Source organism: Triturus cristatus, chromosome 5_2 (assembly GCF_964204655.1).
Source record: "Triturus cristatus chromosome 5_2, aTriCri1.1, whole genome shotgun sequence".
NCBI lineage: Eukaryota > Metazoa > Chordata > Amphibia > Caudata > Salamandridae > Triturus > Triturus cristatus.
Genome location: NC_140588.1, coordinates 578273035 through 578287193, shown reverse-complemented (window position 1 = coordinate 578287193; position 14159 = coordinate 578273035). Strand labels below are relative to the sequence as shown.

Below are 14159 nucleotides of genomic sequence, written 5' to 3'. Positions count from 1 at the left end.
GGGGGGGAAATGTAGAGCGTGAAATATCAAGCAACAGCAGATTAAAGACGGGGCAAGATTTCCACAACCAGGCAAGAACTTTCCAACACCACTATTCACTAATCATGTGAAAGGCATGAACACATACACATTCTCTGAAAGCAGGGACATTCTGTTATGGGGGGGCTTAACAGATCTTTATCTGAAGGGATACAGTAGGGAGTCTCCCCACTTAGGGTACATGTAAAAGGCCAGCTGCCCATGACCTAATAAACTGCTCCAAACACACATTCCATGGACATGCATATTTGTCACTGAATGAAAAAACAAAGCTAGCCTGAAAATAAGGAACGGGCTGGATGTACAGATTTAAAAAATATATGCAGAGGATTATCATTCCAACAGCTGAGCAAAACAGAAACCCGCCGTTTAAAAAAAAAAAAAAAAGTTAAACAAACTATTTGTTTAAGGGTGCCCAGTACAATTTCTCTGAATTCTTGGCAAACAGGAAGTCCCTTGGAGATGAGGATTTCTGTGATTAAGGTAGGGGTGGGCAAAGACACATAGAAAAGATATTGAATTGCACAGCATTCCAGACTTCAATAATCATCACAATATGCATTAGGAACCTATTTCAGATACTTCCTACAAATAATATAAATATTCAAACCATGTCTCTAACTGCTTCAGATCACCCAGTGTCAAATCCAACCTATCCGGGTTCAAACAATGTAAATGCTCACTTGTGTTTCTCCTGCGTCTGCTGTCTTGATTGTCATCATGATCACAGACTTCAGAGTCTTCCACCTCCTTAATCCATAAAGATGAATGAGGATTAAAAACGGGATCAGCTGAAAATGGACAATAAAAGCTGCAGAACATTATCTAACATCATAGCTGAAACCCTGTAGTGTGAAACGTATCTAGTTGTCACAAAAAGAAAACAATTATATGAAACTAAAGTTTGAAAACTCTCTCGTTTAAAGATAAACTGCAGTTCTTTCTTAATCCTCAGTATAAAAAGAATACATAGTGAGTGAATAGCAGAAGTCTGTGTGATAGCTTGGGTAACCTTCCTTCCTTAGGAAGAATGTCTGACACAACTGGGCAAGCTTCATCTGGAAGAGTACACAATTCAATTTGGGGAAAGAGAGAGGAGTTAAGTTTAATCAGTGAGCCAGTTTACAAGCAAAGAGGTTTTTGACAATTTCCTGAGACAGAATTTATGTTGAGATAAGAATCAAAATTACGGAAAAACCTGAATGTCTGCAGCTATATACTTATACAAAGGAATCTACTATTTTCTCTTAACCAGATCAGTCTAGTTTTAGCCCCGGAGCATAGAGATAACCTATGCCCATGTCCGGTATGATATTTTTCATGTCTGATTAATGAGAGGTGTCCTTTCTTGCAATTATGGACCTCTCCGAAGCATTCAACAATTAGATACATCCATTACCAGTCAAACATTTGCAATGCAGGGCTGGGGCAGCAGTCTATGCTCTACAATTGCCATCTACTACTTGGAGTGTAAGCTACAATATGTCCAGCTAGGTCCTTCAACCTATGCACCGTTAACCATACATTGTGTGTTCCTACGTGTAGACAATTCCGACTTATTTTGCATATAGATCATGCACCCTATTCTAACCTATCCATCTGGAAGGCATGAACTTACTTCCATATGGTGAAGGTATCGTTATCTACTTAAAAGTGAATGGCTCCCAACATATCACTAGTTGCCTGGAAGCCAGTGAGTTGAAGCATAATGAAGAAAAGACTGAGACTATGTGACAGGTTAGAGACAGATTTGTACTTCACGGTTAAGCCAACAAATTAATGACAGGGGCACTCACTAAAAATATTGGTTATGGGAAAGCTATATTTGGTGGTTTACAGAAAACAAAACTGATTTGCCTGCAGCAGTTACAGAAAGATGATGTCTGACTTATATTTGGACTCTGTAAGATAGACCACTGCTCCAGTCTTGAGAGGTTCATTCCCTGGTCACATGTACACTTTAATCATTTAAAATCCTGGCATTAGTTTTTAAGTACCACGCTACCTTACCAACAGTGTTCACTAGAGAGCAATATACACACACAAAAACAATACACTCTAGAAAACACGGTTTCACATTTCCTAAAACTAAAAGCGAATCTCAGAGTGGCTGAAAATCTTTGATAGTTGGCCTCAGGCTTTCAAATGAACTACTGTTATGTGTGGCAGAGATTTCGTGGTAATACATATGATACACACAAACCAGGCATAATTGTATTTCACCCATTTCTAACTCTTTAGAGTGCCTGTGTATAAGATTTAAGGCGATATAATTAATATTTAGAATTGTAATATTAACAGTGTGAGCGAGATCGCCACATTATTTTCAGAGCTGTATTTTGACATCAAAATACAGAATAGAATTTTTCTATTCTCCAAGAAGCTCAGGACTAGGTGAAATGATTAGAGTTGTAAGGTCATCCGGCCTCATACAGATCAGGCTTGAAAGGAAATACCCTGCCTTCCATGTGCTTCTATTACAGAAGCACTGCTAGTGTACCACACTTCGCAATACCGAGCAACACATTAGATGGATCTGTGCTGTACTTTGTGGCTCACTGTTAGCCTGGGAGACTGACGAGCCCAGGACCTAGTACATGTAATCTGACTGTACTCTAACGTGTAACAAAGAAATTGCTACACATTTAGAAGGTTGAAGGAAGAGACGCTAATGGATTGATGAATTCTACAATTCTGTCATTTTATCTGGTATTCTGGAAAGTTTACTGCTGTGAGCTTAGCCCCGATGAAGTCCTGGTGACAAGGCTGGATGAGCTTTTGATTGGCAAGAAGTTTTTTCGGAGGAGAGAACGGAATAAAGAATTTGCATAGGAATAATTCTGAATACATTTATTGGATTGATAGACTTGCTTGAAAGAACGACTCTGAATACACTGAATTGGATTAATAGGAGTGATTGAACGAACCTTTAGGAATTGTTTTGTGTTCGCCCTAACTTGGAGGGCTGGGGAAGGCTGTTCTCTCTCTATCTTGAGCACCTTGCGTTGAAATGAGGAGCATCTGTCCTTGCATTACTCTATCCCCTACTTTTTGTAGTCTGTTTATTGGCATATAGCTAGGAAATTCTCATAACCATTCACCCAATACAAGAGCCTTGAGGCTGTAGATATTAGGTAGGGAATAGACTAATCTAATGGGAAATAGGAATATATGCTGTAAAACATTTGAGCGATTTCTGATATTCATCTTGTTTTATATTAGGACTGTTGGGATTTCCATGATCATTTCCTTATCACCAAGAGAGAAAAACAGGCTGAAACAGGCCCTGCGTCTGTCTCTACAGAGCTAAACCTAATACTTTACCTAATGCAGAGAAATCTTTAGCCTCATGGTCTGCTCAGGGTTGGACGACTCCTATTGTCACACTCTATGGAATATACAAATTAGATATCTGCCATAGTACAGAGAAGGAAAGATTAGGCTTTCTAATGGGGGCACAATTCCTGTAGTAAGAAGCAATTTGTGCTGCCTACTCCCCCCAATTCAACGACTGTGCTCCTTTTTAATGATCATTAATTTATAAACGTAAAAGTGGTTTCCACGATAAATAAATAAAGCTGGGTCTGATTTGCATATGTCTGGGTCTAAACTGGGGTGGTATGGTGAGCAAAAGAACAATGGATTTAACCCAGATCTCTTGATGGGGTGAATGTTTTGATTTGTTCTGCATTCCGTCCATCATTTGCGTCTCTTCTGCCTTTCAAATGAGGCAAGTCCCGTTAAGGAGTTTTCATCCGAGACACACGTGGTCGTAGGAGCGATGCCCTATGATGGCACACCCTTTGCCGTGAGTCTGTATTGCAGCCCACATGATTCTCAGCAAGGCTGCTAGTATATATATATATATATATATATTTTTTTTTTTACACAGGTATGTGTCATTTGTTCTTTTTGGGATATTATTCATTCAGGTGATTGTGAAGCTTCGGAATATCTCATATATACACTATTCTTGTAATAGAATGCCGATCTTGTGGTTTTTTTTTTTTTAACCTTTGCTATGTGACTTCCCATAACACTCCCCACACAAATAGCTAGCTGTCGATTTTGGGGGTAGAGTCTCCCCTGGTGGGAAGAGGTGTGGCGCCACGGCCAGGGCGACTGACTCCGGAATCCGGGGATCGCGGTTAAATCCCCAGCGCCAGCAGCAGGTTAGCCCAGCACCATGTGACTCTGGGCATTAGCTTGCTTAATCTTCCCGACGGCCCCCAGCGGCTAGAGACCCTTACGGGTTATTGTTCGTGCTTTACAAATGTGATTTTTATTTAATTTTTAATTTATGAACAGTATTTTAAATATCTGGAGGAAACGACTCACTTTTCAGTATTTTATATGCTGTGGACGAGCTAAACAGTATTGCACAGCTTCAATTCACATCCCTCATGGAGTGGAGGGAGGTACTATCATTATGGACACACATCTCTGTGGTATATTGATGTACAATTACAGTCTTATACAGGACATTGGGTACGTTGTCTTTACCTCACTATAGTTTATTTATCTACCAAGGTACCCCTAGGGGATATCATAATTGAAACACTGGGTGTCAGTGCATAAATGTTGTTCATACTTAAGGAGATCCTTGTTCATATCGACTTTTCTACGTTCAAGTTATTTTTTTTATTATGTGCCACTCAATATTGCCTGCAGTGTGTTGATATTCACTTTGTTTTGTGAGATAGGAGTGGTCTTCGACTCAATAATGGTTTTAGAAAAAAAGTCACAATTGCAGTCCGGGTTTAAGTGTCGGACCTATGGCAGATACTTTTGGGCTGCCTGGTGGAGGGTGTGTGTTTTTGAGAGTATATAGAAATATGGCGTCTTAGGTTATTTTTCTAGAAGGAAATTTGCCTCCTTTTCTGAGATAGCTCAAACTCTGTAACTAAACGGATTTAAAAAACAAACAAACACTGGAGCATATTGAACTCAAGGAAACTGCAATAGAGCAAGCTATGATCTCATTTAAAAGAAGTCAGAACGTCCACGATGCACTTGGGCATACACGCCCCCAAAAAAGACAAGCAGCAAATACACAGTTAACCCTATGGAACACTAACCCCCCCCCCCAAACCCTCCCCCCCTCGCCGCCCTGCGCCCCGCGCCCTCCGCCACCCCAAGGCCACCAAGCAGATGGCAACTGTCAGTTCACAAAAAAATGCCTGACACAGATCTGGGACTACCAGCATCCTGGGAATTGGAACATCTAATAGACAAACTCCAGCAATGTTATCTATGTTCTGAAATGCCAGTTTAATCGATTATCCAAAGACATGATGACAAGGATAGTATGTATAAGAATAACGGAACACAGATGCAAATTAAGGTGCAAAAAAAGGCAAAGCCAAACTCACAAAAAACTTCCGCGAACATAAACACACTACAGACAACATTAAATGGTATACAATAGAAAAACTTGACCGAAGAAACGTCAATATGAACAAGGCTCCCCTGAAACATGAACAAGGTTGGGTCTACAGATTACGCACGGACACCCAGGAATTCAATGATTACATCCCTTGGGAGATACATTAACTACAGTGAGATAAAGACTATGTACCCAATGTCCTGTATAAGACTGTAAATGTATCCCAATATACCACAGAGATGTGTGTCCATGTTGATATTAACTTCCTCCACTCCAGTAGGGATGCAATTCCAAGCTGCGCTATGCTGTTGCGCTCGCCCTCAACGTAAAAATACTGAGATGTAAGAAGATTCTTTGAGATTGAAAATATTGTTCATAACACCAGGGGAGACACTGGTCCCAGCATCCACAGCCAGTTATTTGTGTGGGAAGTCTTATAGGAAATCACATGACAAAGACAAAAAAAAATCCATCAGTTTTTAAATACTTTTAGAGCAGGCCACAGGATACTAATGCAGGAAACTTGTTTAATCTAAAATGAAAAAAACGCTTGCCTACCCTAATGTTGATTTTTCAACCTTGAACTCACAAGGAGTGGTAGGTCCTTTCCTTTACATTATCACATAGACTAGTATAGGGATCCTAAGATATGCCGTGATGAATGTCCAAGCCCTAGTTAGGCTATCCAAAGCAGAAACATGTTAGCACTACATAGGTACGCAAGAGACATGATACCCAAAAACGTCCTCGGAGTATACTTTATTAGGTAGTACCCTAGGTATATATCAAAATAATAAAGGACTCCTTGTGTTTTATCCTCAGGTAGTTTTAGCCAAGACAACTGGATCCTAGATAATTATCCAGAGTAAATAAGTTCTAAGAACGCCCTCAAGATAGTCCCACTGGAGGTTGAGTGCACCCTGGTAGTGCCATCTTACCAAGGTGGGATAAAGTGGCCTATTATGAACCATGTCACATCACATGAGTGAGCCCACCTCATCCAATTTTTGGAATTGCCCAGATTTCGAGTTGAAAAGTAGGACAGGTGGACAATCTCTGGAGAGGCACAAAGAAACACAGGAGTGCCTAACCAATAGGCAACCGTGTCAATGTGTGGTGTGATTTCCATGATAATTACCCTCATTCTGATAGATAAAATTAATGTAGGACTAGTGCATAATAGACTTTTATAGTAAAATACCAACTGTGTGCATCTACGGTTTCTAGGAACCTGTGTGGGGATTCATATCTATAAACAGTACTCACCAAGCAGATGAGTGTAACGACTCCTAATACTCCTTATCTATATGATCATAACTGCTTCTGGTGAGGAAAGAGAGACACCTGCCCCTTCTGCCATTCTAATTTTCTCTGAAGGTGCGCTAGGTATTATTGCTGTTGGGGCTTAAGAGATCTACCAGGTGTGTCTCCTGAGAAGTGTGGTTCACAACACAACCACATCATATCTAGGACGAAGAGCCTATACTGTCCTTCTAGAAAGCAGTTAAGTTCTACTTCCTGCTAAGTGATCTATTATTGGTTGCTACTACTCCCAGCTGTTCTTATTGCCTATAGTTTTGACAAATCGCTTGTGCTCTATAAATACATTTAAAATGGCTTACTAAGACAGTATACTTTAAATACAAATATTCACCACACAAATAGCAATTACAAGCAGATGCCACATAATCCATTCAAAACACTCTTTCACATTTAGGAGGGGCCACACATCAATATGGATTATCCACAAACCATTCAAAAGCCAACTCTCAACATCTGACAACTCAGCTTTGGCTCCAAGTATGCCATCTCCCCCAAAAGGGTTTCAGGTTTGACTTACAAAGTGCAAATAAAAAGCTGAGTCACCCAGTGTACAGCTAGAGTCTGCAAATGTCAGGCAGGCCTTTCTTCAAATTCTCTATTTCCACTTATGAAAAAATTTAAGAAGCCGGTAGGGTGACCTTTAATAACTTGGTGTATCCTTCAAAGTCCCCAGTACAGTGTCTACGTCATTTACAGGATAACATTCTTCGAAGACCGTTTGCTTACAACACACCTTCTTAGGAACTCTATCAAAACACCATGAACATTCTGTACAAGGGCTAAGTTTAGCACGCAACATGTCATTATTTGTTTTGGCCACTCTGCAACAGAGTTATCACAATGGAATAAACAATAGCAGCCTGGCTGGGGCTTCAGCATGTTAAAATGGATGTTGTTATACATAGGACATCAAGCCTTTGTTTAGACAGAGAAGAATTTCGTTGGCGCCGGTCCATGCCAGAATTCCAGCTCAGCTAATTCCTGTTACATCATGCGAGGGATGCTGTCCAAAGCTACACCAAGTCGGGCAGCTTGTTGACACTTACCCAGAGGCAATAGGGGGTCAGACTAACTTAGAGATTGAGCAGATCAACTCACCTTGGACATGATAGATTAGAATGTGCAATGTAGGAGTACTATATATTACAGTAGTTATAAGTAATATATAGTCTGTAATCTGCAAAATAGTCAAACTGTTCATCTTTTTTACCATTCTCATAATGTTAATCACATTATTCGGTTTCCTTCTATTGATTATTGCAGATAAAGTATTTTACTCAGGAATCACAATGCTTCAATAAATATTGAAAACGCATGTTGTATATTTCTTGTACATCTCTTTGGATATTAACAAGTAACCAGGCGAAAGGGTTCTAGATCTGTTGCCACGATTTCCTTGGGGAGTATGGGTTGTCATGTGCTAAGGTTGCACAATCAATGTGTTACCATGTCTTGTTAGGGATACAGATTATGCACTGTGAGCTAGTAGGATTTTGGGCCAACATATCCTGAGAGGTGCTCAGAATCAGTCGTGCACAGTTCCAACGTTTATGTTGTCAAACAAATGCACAGTTTCACTTGAGAAAGTATAAGCTGTACGATACCTTCATTTGTGCTACATACATTTTGATGCCCTAAATGAGTGGCGTTGCCCAAGTTCAAGGGTACAAGTGCTACTGCCGCTGTCACACCAGAACTGTTACTATTTCTAAGCAACTCAAGAACTTGAAAAATAAACTGCTAACATACGCAAGGTTTCAATACAGAGGTCCCAAAATTAGAACAGCCAGAAAGAGAGATTGTTGGTTCTGAGTGCAGCTTCTTCCACAAATTCTGAGTCTGCATAATGATTTAGTATTCTTCATAAAGCAAAGTATTTGGTAAAGAAGTCATCACTAAATACAAGTCCTCACTTGATAGCTGCTGAACCTAAGCTTTAAAGGTCACTGCTCCTAGTACCCGCACCAGGACTGAGAACTTGCAGCTTGCTGGGTAAATGTCTTCAGTACTAGGATTGCATGTGTCTTGATCCATATCTGAATCAGTCAACTTCTTTCTTGTGAGGAGGCAGCAGAAGGGATGGGTCACAATAACACAAACTGACTGGCGGAAAGGACATGAACCAGAAGTTGGGGATGTAGCTCTTGTATGAAGATTTGTTCTCAAAGCATCAAGAAATTGTAGGCGAAATACAAAGACAGCAAAGTGTCAAAACACTGCCAGAATCCTGAATCTTCAGAGCACCATCATGCTCTGGACTGAGAAGTGTTAGAGTCAATCTATACTGAGAGAGGGAAAGTCAGTAGGGCCTCTGGTGATTAAAAGTTTACGAAAGGGTACTTGACACCCCCTGCACAATGGACAGGCAGAGGAATTAAAAGCCCATCTTTATGCTCTCCAGGACTGGACATGGGAGGGAGGAAGGTAGATCAAGTACTTGCCAATCCGGGAACGTCACCCAGAGACTTAAGTTACAACGCATGCAAGACAACTGGGGACTGCTGGCTGAAATGGTGTAATCCGAGGGTGCCAAACAGTCAAGGCACTTTTCTTCTGGATGGGCCTTCAACTCAGAAGAAAGCCGTGACATGGTGCTAGACACCTGGAAACACTGTGCCTATCATTTTCTTTCAGTGTATCCTTCGCTCACTGACTTTCCTGATAGTTTGAATTGGAATCAAACACAACTTATGAGATGGACAGCTCCAGGACACAACATTTAGTGGAAAAGCAGGATATGGGCAGAATGCTCACCTAAACAGGGAAAGGGAGTTTATGGAAAGGTAGCAGGCTTTAGGTGAGGCGGAAGGCAAGCAGAGATAGAGAAGCGTAGAGCTGCCACAGTAACATAGGCAGTCTCGCTGGTTGGCATGGCAGTGGTGCTGGCAACCCAATACAATCCTTCCCTGTCCAGAGATTAGGAGGGGAGGGGTTTAAGAGTCTTAAATCTTTCCTCAGCTTGCAGACTAGGCAGAATGAGTTGATAAGAGTAGGCGTATACATAATACGCCCTGGACTCCTCCAATCTGCTGTATTTTTCCATTGTGCGACAGCTGTGCTGTATTTGTGAAGGTTAAAAAGCCCATTTCTTTAGTTTTTCCGCTTTTGATCTGTGAACAATTTTATGAACATGGCCAAATGTGAGGTAAATAAGAGAACAGTGCTCTTTTAGCCAATCAGATTGTTTGTGGCTATTACAGAAATCACAAAATGAGGGAAATGAGCCACCCAGAATATTTAATTTGTTTGTTGATATTTAGTTCCCCAATGTTATATATATATTACCTACTGGCGGTCGCCAGTAGGTAGTTATAGTTAGGACCCCTTTTCCATAGGAAAACCTCAACATTCTATTTTGAATAACTTTGGCGCCGGTCGATGAATCCTCGCGAATTTCTCAAAATAGGTGGGGCGCTACGCTCCGCTCCTACCCTGAAAGTCTCGGGGGGATCCGTCAAGCGGGGGCTGAGATAAAAGGGGGGTCCCAAAACGCGTTTTCCCCATGCATTTTTCCATAGGACCTTTAGAACGAGCTACAGCCCGAACGGCTGAACAGAATTACTCGAAATTTGGCAGAGAGGTAGTCCCTAGGTCAAGGAAGTGCCTTTTGTAGGTTTGGTGTAAATCTGTTCAGTAGATTCTGAGAAAATAGCCTTTAAATCAATATATATATCTGAGCCCGCTTACGGTACGCTTACCGTACGCTTACCGTAAGCGTACGGTGGCGTGCGCGAGCGCGATTCTGATTGGCTCTTAGATCTTAGTAAACATTCGAATCGGCCGAAACAAGGAAGCGGCGGCCGCCATTTTGTGTATTTCACTCTGAAAAAAAAGAGTGAAAACAAGAAAAGGGGGCAATGAGGAGAGTTACAGACCCCCTAACATTTGTAAGGGGGTCAAAGAAGGACAGAAAAGTACAAAGAAAACATTTATTGATTTTAAAAAAAATCACGGGGTACGCGTACGGTAAGCGTACGGTAGAAAAAAAAAAAAAAAAAATGAAAATCAGATTTAAGTGTTTAGATATTAGGGGGCTCTAAAAAGAGCCGTTGTGTTTATGAAATGATTTTTTAGTGGTACCTACAAGTAAGTACCGATTCAGAGTCTAAGGTTCAAGAGGAAGACTCTGTTCCCTTCATCATTGAAGTGCACACCATCTCCTCTATAAATGTCTTGCATGTCATAACGCAAGTTGTTGTGGTAAATGGCACCCATACCATAGTCACGGAGGAAAGCAGAAACAGATTTGTTGACGTGCTTTCTTGCTTTGTCATCGCACCGCGTGCCCACCGTGCGTGCACGGCACTAACTGCGTAAAGTGGGCGCGCGGTGCGCGAAGCGCACCGCGTGCTCACTGTCCGCGCACGGTGCGCGAAGCGCACCGTGCGCGCACGGAACGAACTGCGTTAAGTGGGCGCGCACGCCACGAATGGCGTAAAGTAACTTAGCATTTAAAAAACCGTACAAATTCACTGAAAAAACCATAGGTTTCACACACGTTATAGTTAGGAATTAGCATTTAAAAAACCTTGCAAATTCACTGAAAAAACCATAGGTTTCACACATGTTATAGTTAGCGGAAATTTTACTGATAAAAAACCAATGAAATTCCCCCGTTATAGTTAGTGCAGGCAACTATAACTCACGCGACCGCAATCTTCTGCTGATGACATATGTGTCTTTATGAAAAAAAAATATTTGTAATATATGTATAGCTAAAAATGTATGGAAGAAGACATGGGCAAATAAGTGTCTAAATACAGTATTAGCATCAGCAGAGGATTGCGGTCGCGTGAGTTATAGTTGCCTGCACTAACTATAACGGGGGAATTTCATTGGTTTTTTATCAGTAAAATTTCCGCTAACTATAACATGTGTGAAACCTATGGTTTTTTCAGTGAATATATATATATATATATATATATATATATATATATATACACACATATATACACATATATATACACACACACACACACACACACACACACACACATTCAACTTACGTTTTCCCTTACAATTAAAAGAAGGCTTCATGAAAATTCACCAGATTTGTATTTGCCACCCCTCTTCCCAGCATTTAAAGGCTCATTTTCTGTGGGATATGAGAATAAGCCTGCTAGGTGATATGGAGTATTAGCTATTTATTTTGATACTCACATGTGGGTTCACTCTTTCTTTCCGATTCATGCAAGTCATCAAACTCGGTTTGGTCTTCTTGCTTAATTCCCAACAAACTGGAAGATTTGCTTACCAAAGCATAGTCTGTAAAAGAGAAGTTCGCATTTTTTATATTGTAATAATTTATTGCATTCTAAGACTTGACAGACACCAACCACATGGGAGGTATAACACATACATAAAATTGAAGATAGACAAAAAATATTAAATATTAATTTGCGAAAAGCGACATTGAAAATAATACATTTTAAAGGCAAGTTCGGTGAAAACTTTTGATGTAAGCTGAAAATATTAATTGAATAAACACAACCATGACGAGCTTTTCAAACTAAACACAGCTGGTGAAGGGGAGAGGGAACACAGCTTAACAATGTTGAACATGACCCTCATCTTTACAGCGAATTGAATGGACAAGTTTCGAAGTTAGTTGTATCCGCAATAACAAGCTAGTCAAAGCAAAACAGAACGACTCATTTCAGTGACATCAGCAGGATTAAGAAGGATCATTTTACACATAACGAAATGTCTTGTCTTTCGAAATTTTCCTTACAGATAAAAAATTAAATTTAACATGATGTACATTACAAAGTTGCACACATTTTTAAATCCCTCTCCAATGTTAGTTTTGGAAAATAATCCAGGAATGTACAACTAAACATTGCAGTTTTTAATCCTACATTCCAGGTGTATGCTAGTAAGGACACATGATATGCATATCTCATCTCAATACACATAAATCAAGAGGCCATGCCACATACTGCTTCAGGGAACCGGGTCATTCATGGACATTCCAATACACATAGAAGTAGGACTACAATTTTGTATCCACCAAGGGCACTGAACGACGTAACTGACAGCATTCATCAGCATAAACACAAGGCAACGAGGCATTAAAGGGAATTTCATGCAACTTTTACACACAGTTTCATTTGTGTTCACTAAATTGCCATCTGCCAGAGACTGCTAACTAATTAGGACTAGTCTCCCTCTCTGAAAACTGGTCCATGTGCTAAATCCATCAAAATTTGCACACAGATGCTAAAAAATAGGGACTTAAGACAGAACACTTATGGGTGTGGGCATGTTAGTGGCTAAAAGGGATATTGCCAGAAATTGAAACTCTCCTGTGGCTCCATAGATTGTGGCATGGACGAATGGTATGGACTGGGGCACCAAGATGGATGAGACAAATACGCAGCCAGGGGATGCCTCTGTAAATACGATGGCAGTCATTTTACGGACTGGATGGATGCCGATGGTGGGGTTTGATGCTAGACTGTTTATCCATGGGATAAGAATGGTGGTCGAGGGACAGATGTTTCATTTACATGCTAGCGTGTTCAGGATGGGCAACTGGTTGTACGGTTTTTCATTAAAAATAAAATAAAATGTTTCTATTTAAAAAACAAAAAACGTACCCAACAGACCCAGAAAGTCCAGTCATCCGATTAGGCTGCTTCTGCTACAGGCTGTCCTCTAAATTGTCTGTGTGTGGGAAGCCTGCAATGGTGCTACCTAGTTCGTGTCTGTATAAGTTGCTGTCTGTGCTGTACCTGTTCTGAGTGCATGAGGAAAGCTAGCTTTCTGCTGATGTCTGTGTTGTAGGTTTGGGCTATGAAAAACCGCCCAAAAAGTGCTTTCTCTTCTAGGTTTGCGTGCTTCCTGACCATTTCATTCTCTTTTTGTGCACTGTGAGACTCTTACACAAGTGCACCTTATCTGTGTGCAAATTTCCAGTACTGTATACTCTTTTACGTGTTGTGCACTCTTCAAGAGTACTCGTCCACCAGTGCGCCTCTCTTCCTGAATTGTACGGCCTCTCTTCCAAACGTGCGCACTCACTTGCAGCAGCTCATGTCAGGGGGCAACTAGGCCTGGACTTCGGGGGCTAGTACTAAACTGTGTTGGTTGGGCTACCATTTCATACATTGGAGGCCAAGTCAGTATTAGACTACACATTTGGAGGGCCAATAGGTCCGGGTTTAATGCGCTAGCGCATGGAGAACGTATTTGGCCATGTCTGTTCTTTCCTGCAGTGCCACATTAAAGCTAGATTTTTTGTCTTTGCCAATGCTTTCCGCTGAAACACTGAGCACTGCTGGAGCTCAGAGAGTGTCCACCAGAACTACGAGCATCGGATGTCTGACAGATGGTTGGTACCAAGCAAGCCCTGTGAATGTCAGAAATGAAAGCACTGAAGACTCTCCAGTAAATGGTCTTTTCTGATTAA

General features: G+C 40.9%; 1 protein-coding gene across 5 annotated transcripts in view; it reads right to left on the bottom strand.

Moving 5' to 3' along the window:
- The window catches only part of LOC146829023 (uncharacterized), a 308530-nt gene that overhangs the window by 242762 nt on the left and 51609 nt on the right, over nucleotides 1-14159 (bottom strand). For all 5 annotated transcript variants that reach the window (XM_085607655.1, XM_085607653.1, XM_085607656.1 and 2 more), the window contains exons 3-4: nucleotides 11909-12013; nucleotides 723-830 (exon numbers count right to left, since the gene is read on the bottom strand). In XM_085607655.1, coding sequence (XP_085463781.1) covers nucleotides 723-830; nucleotides 11909-12013 — 213 coding nt within the window. The remainder of the gene's footprint in view (nucleotides 1-722; nucleotides 831-11908; nucleotides 12014-14159) is intronic.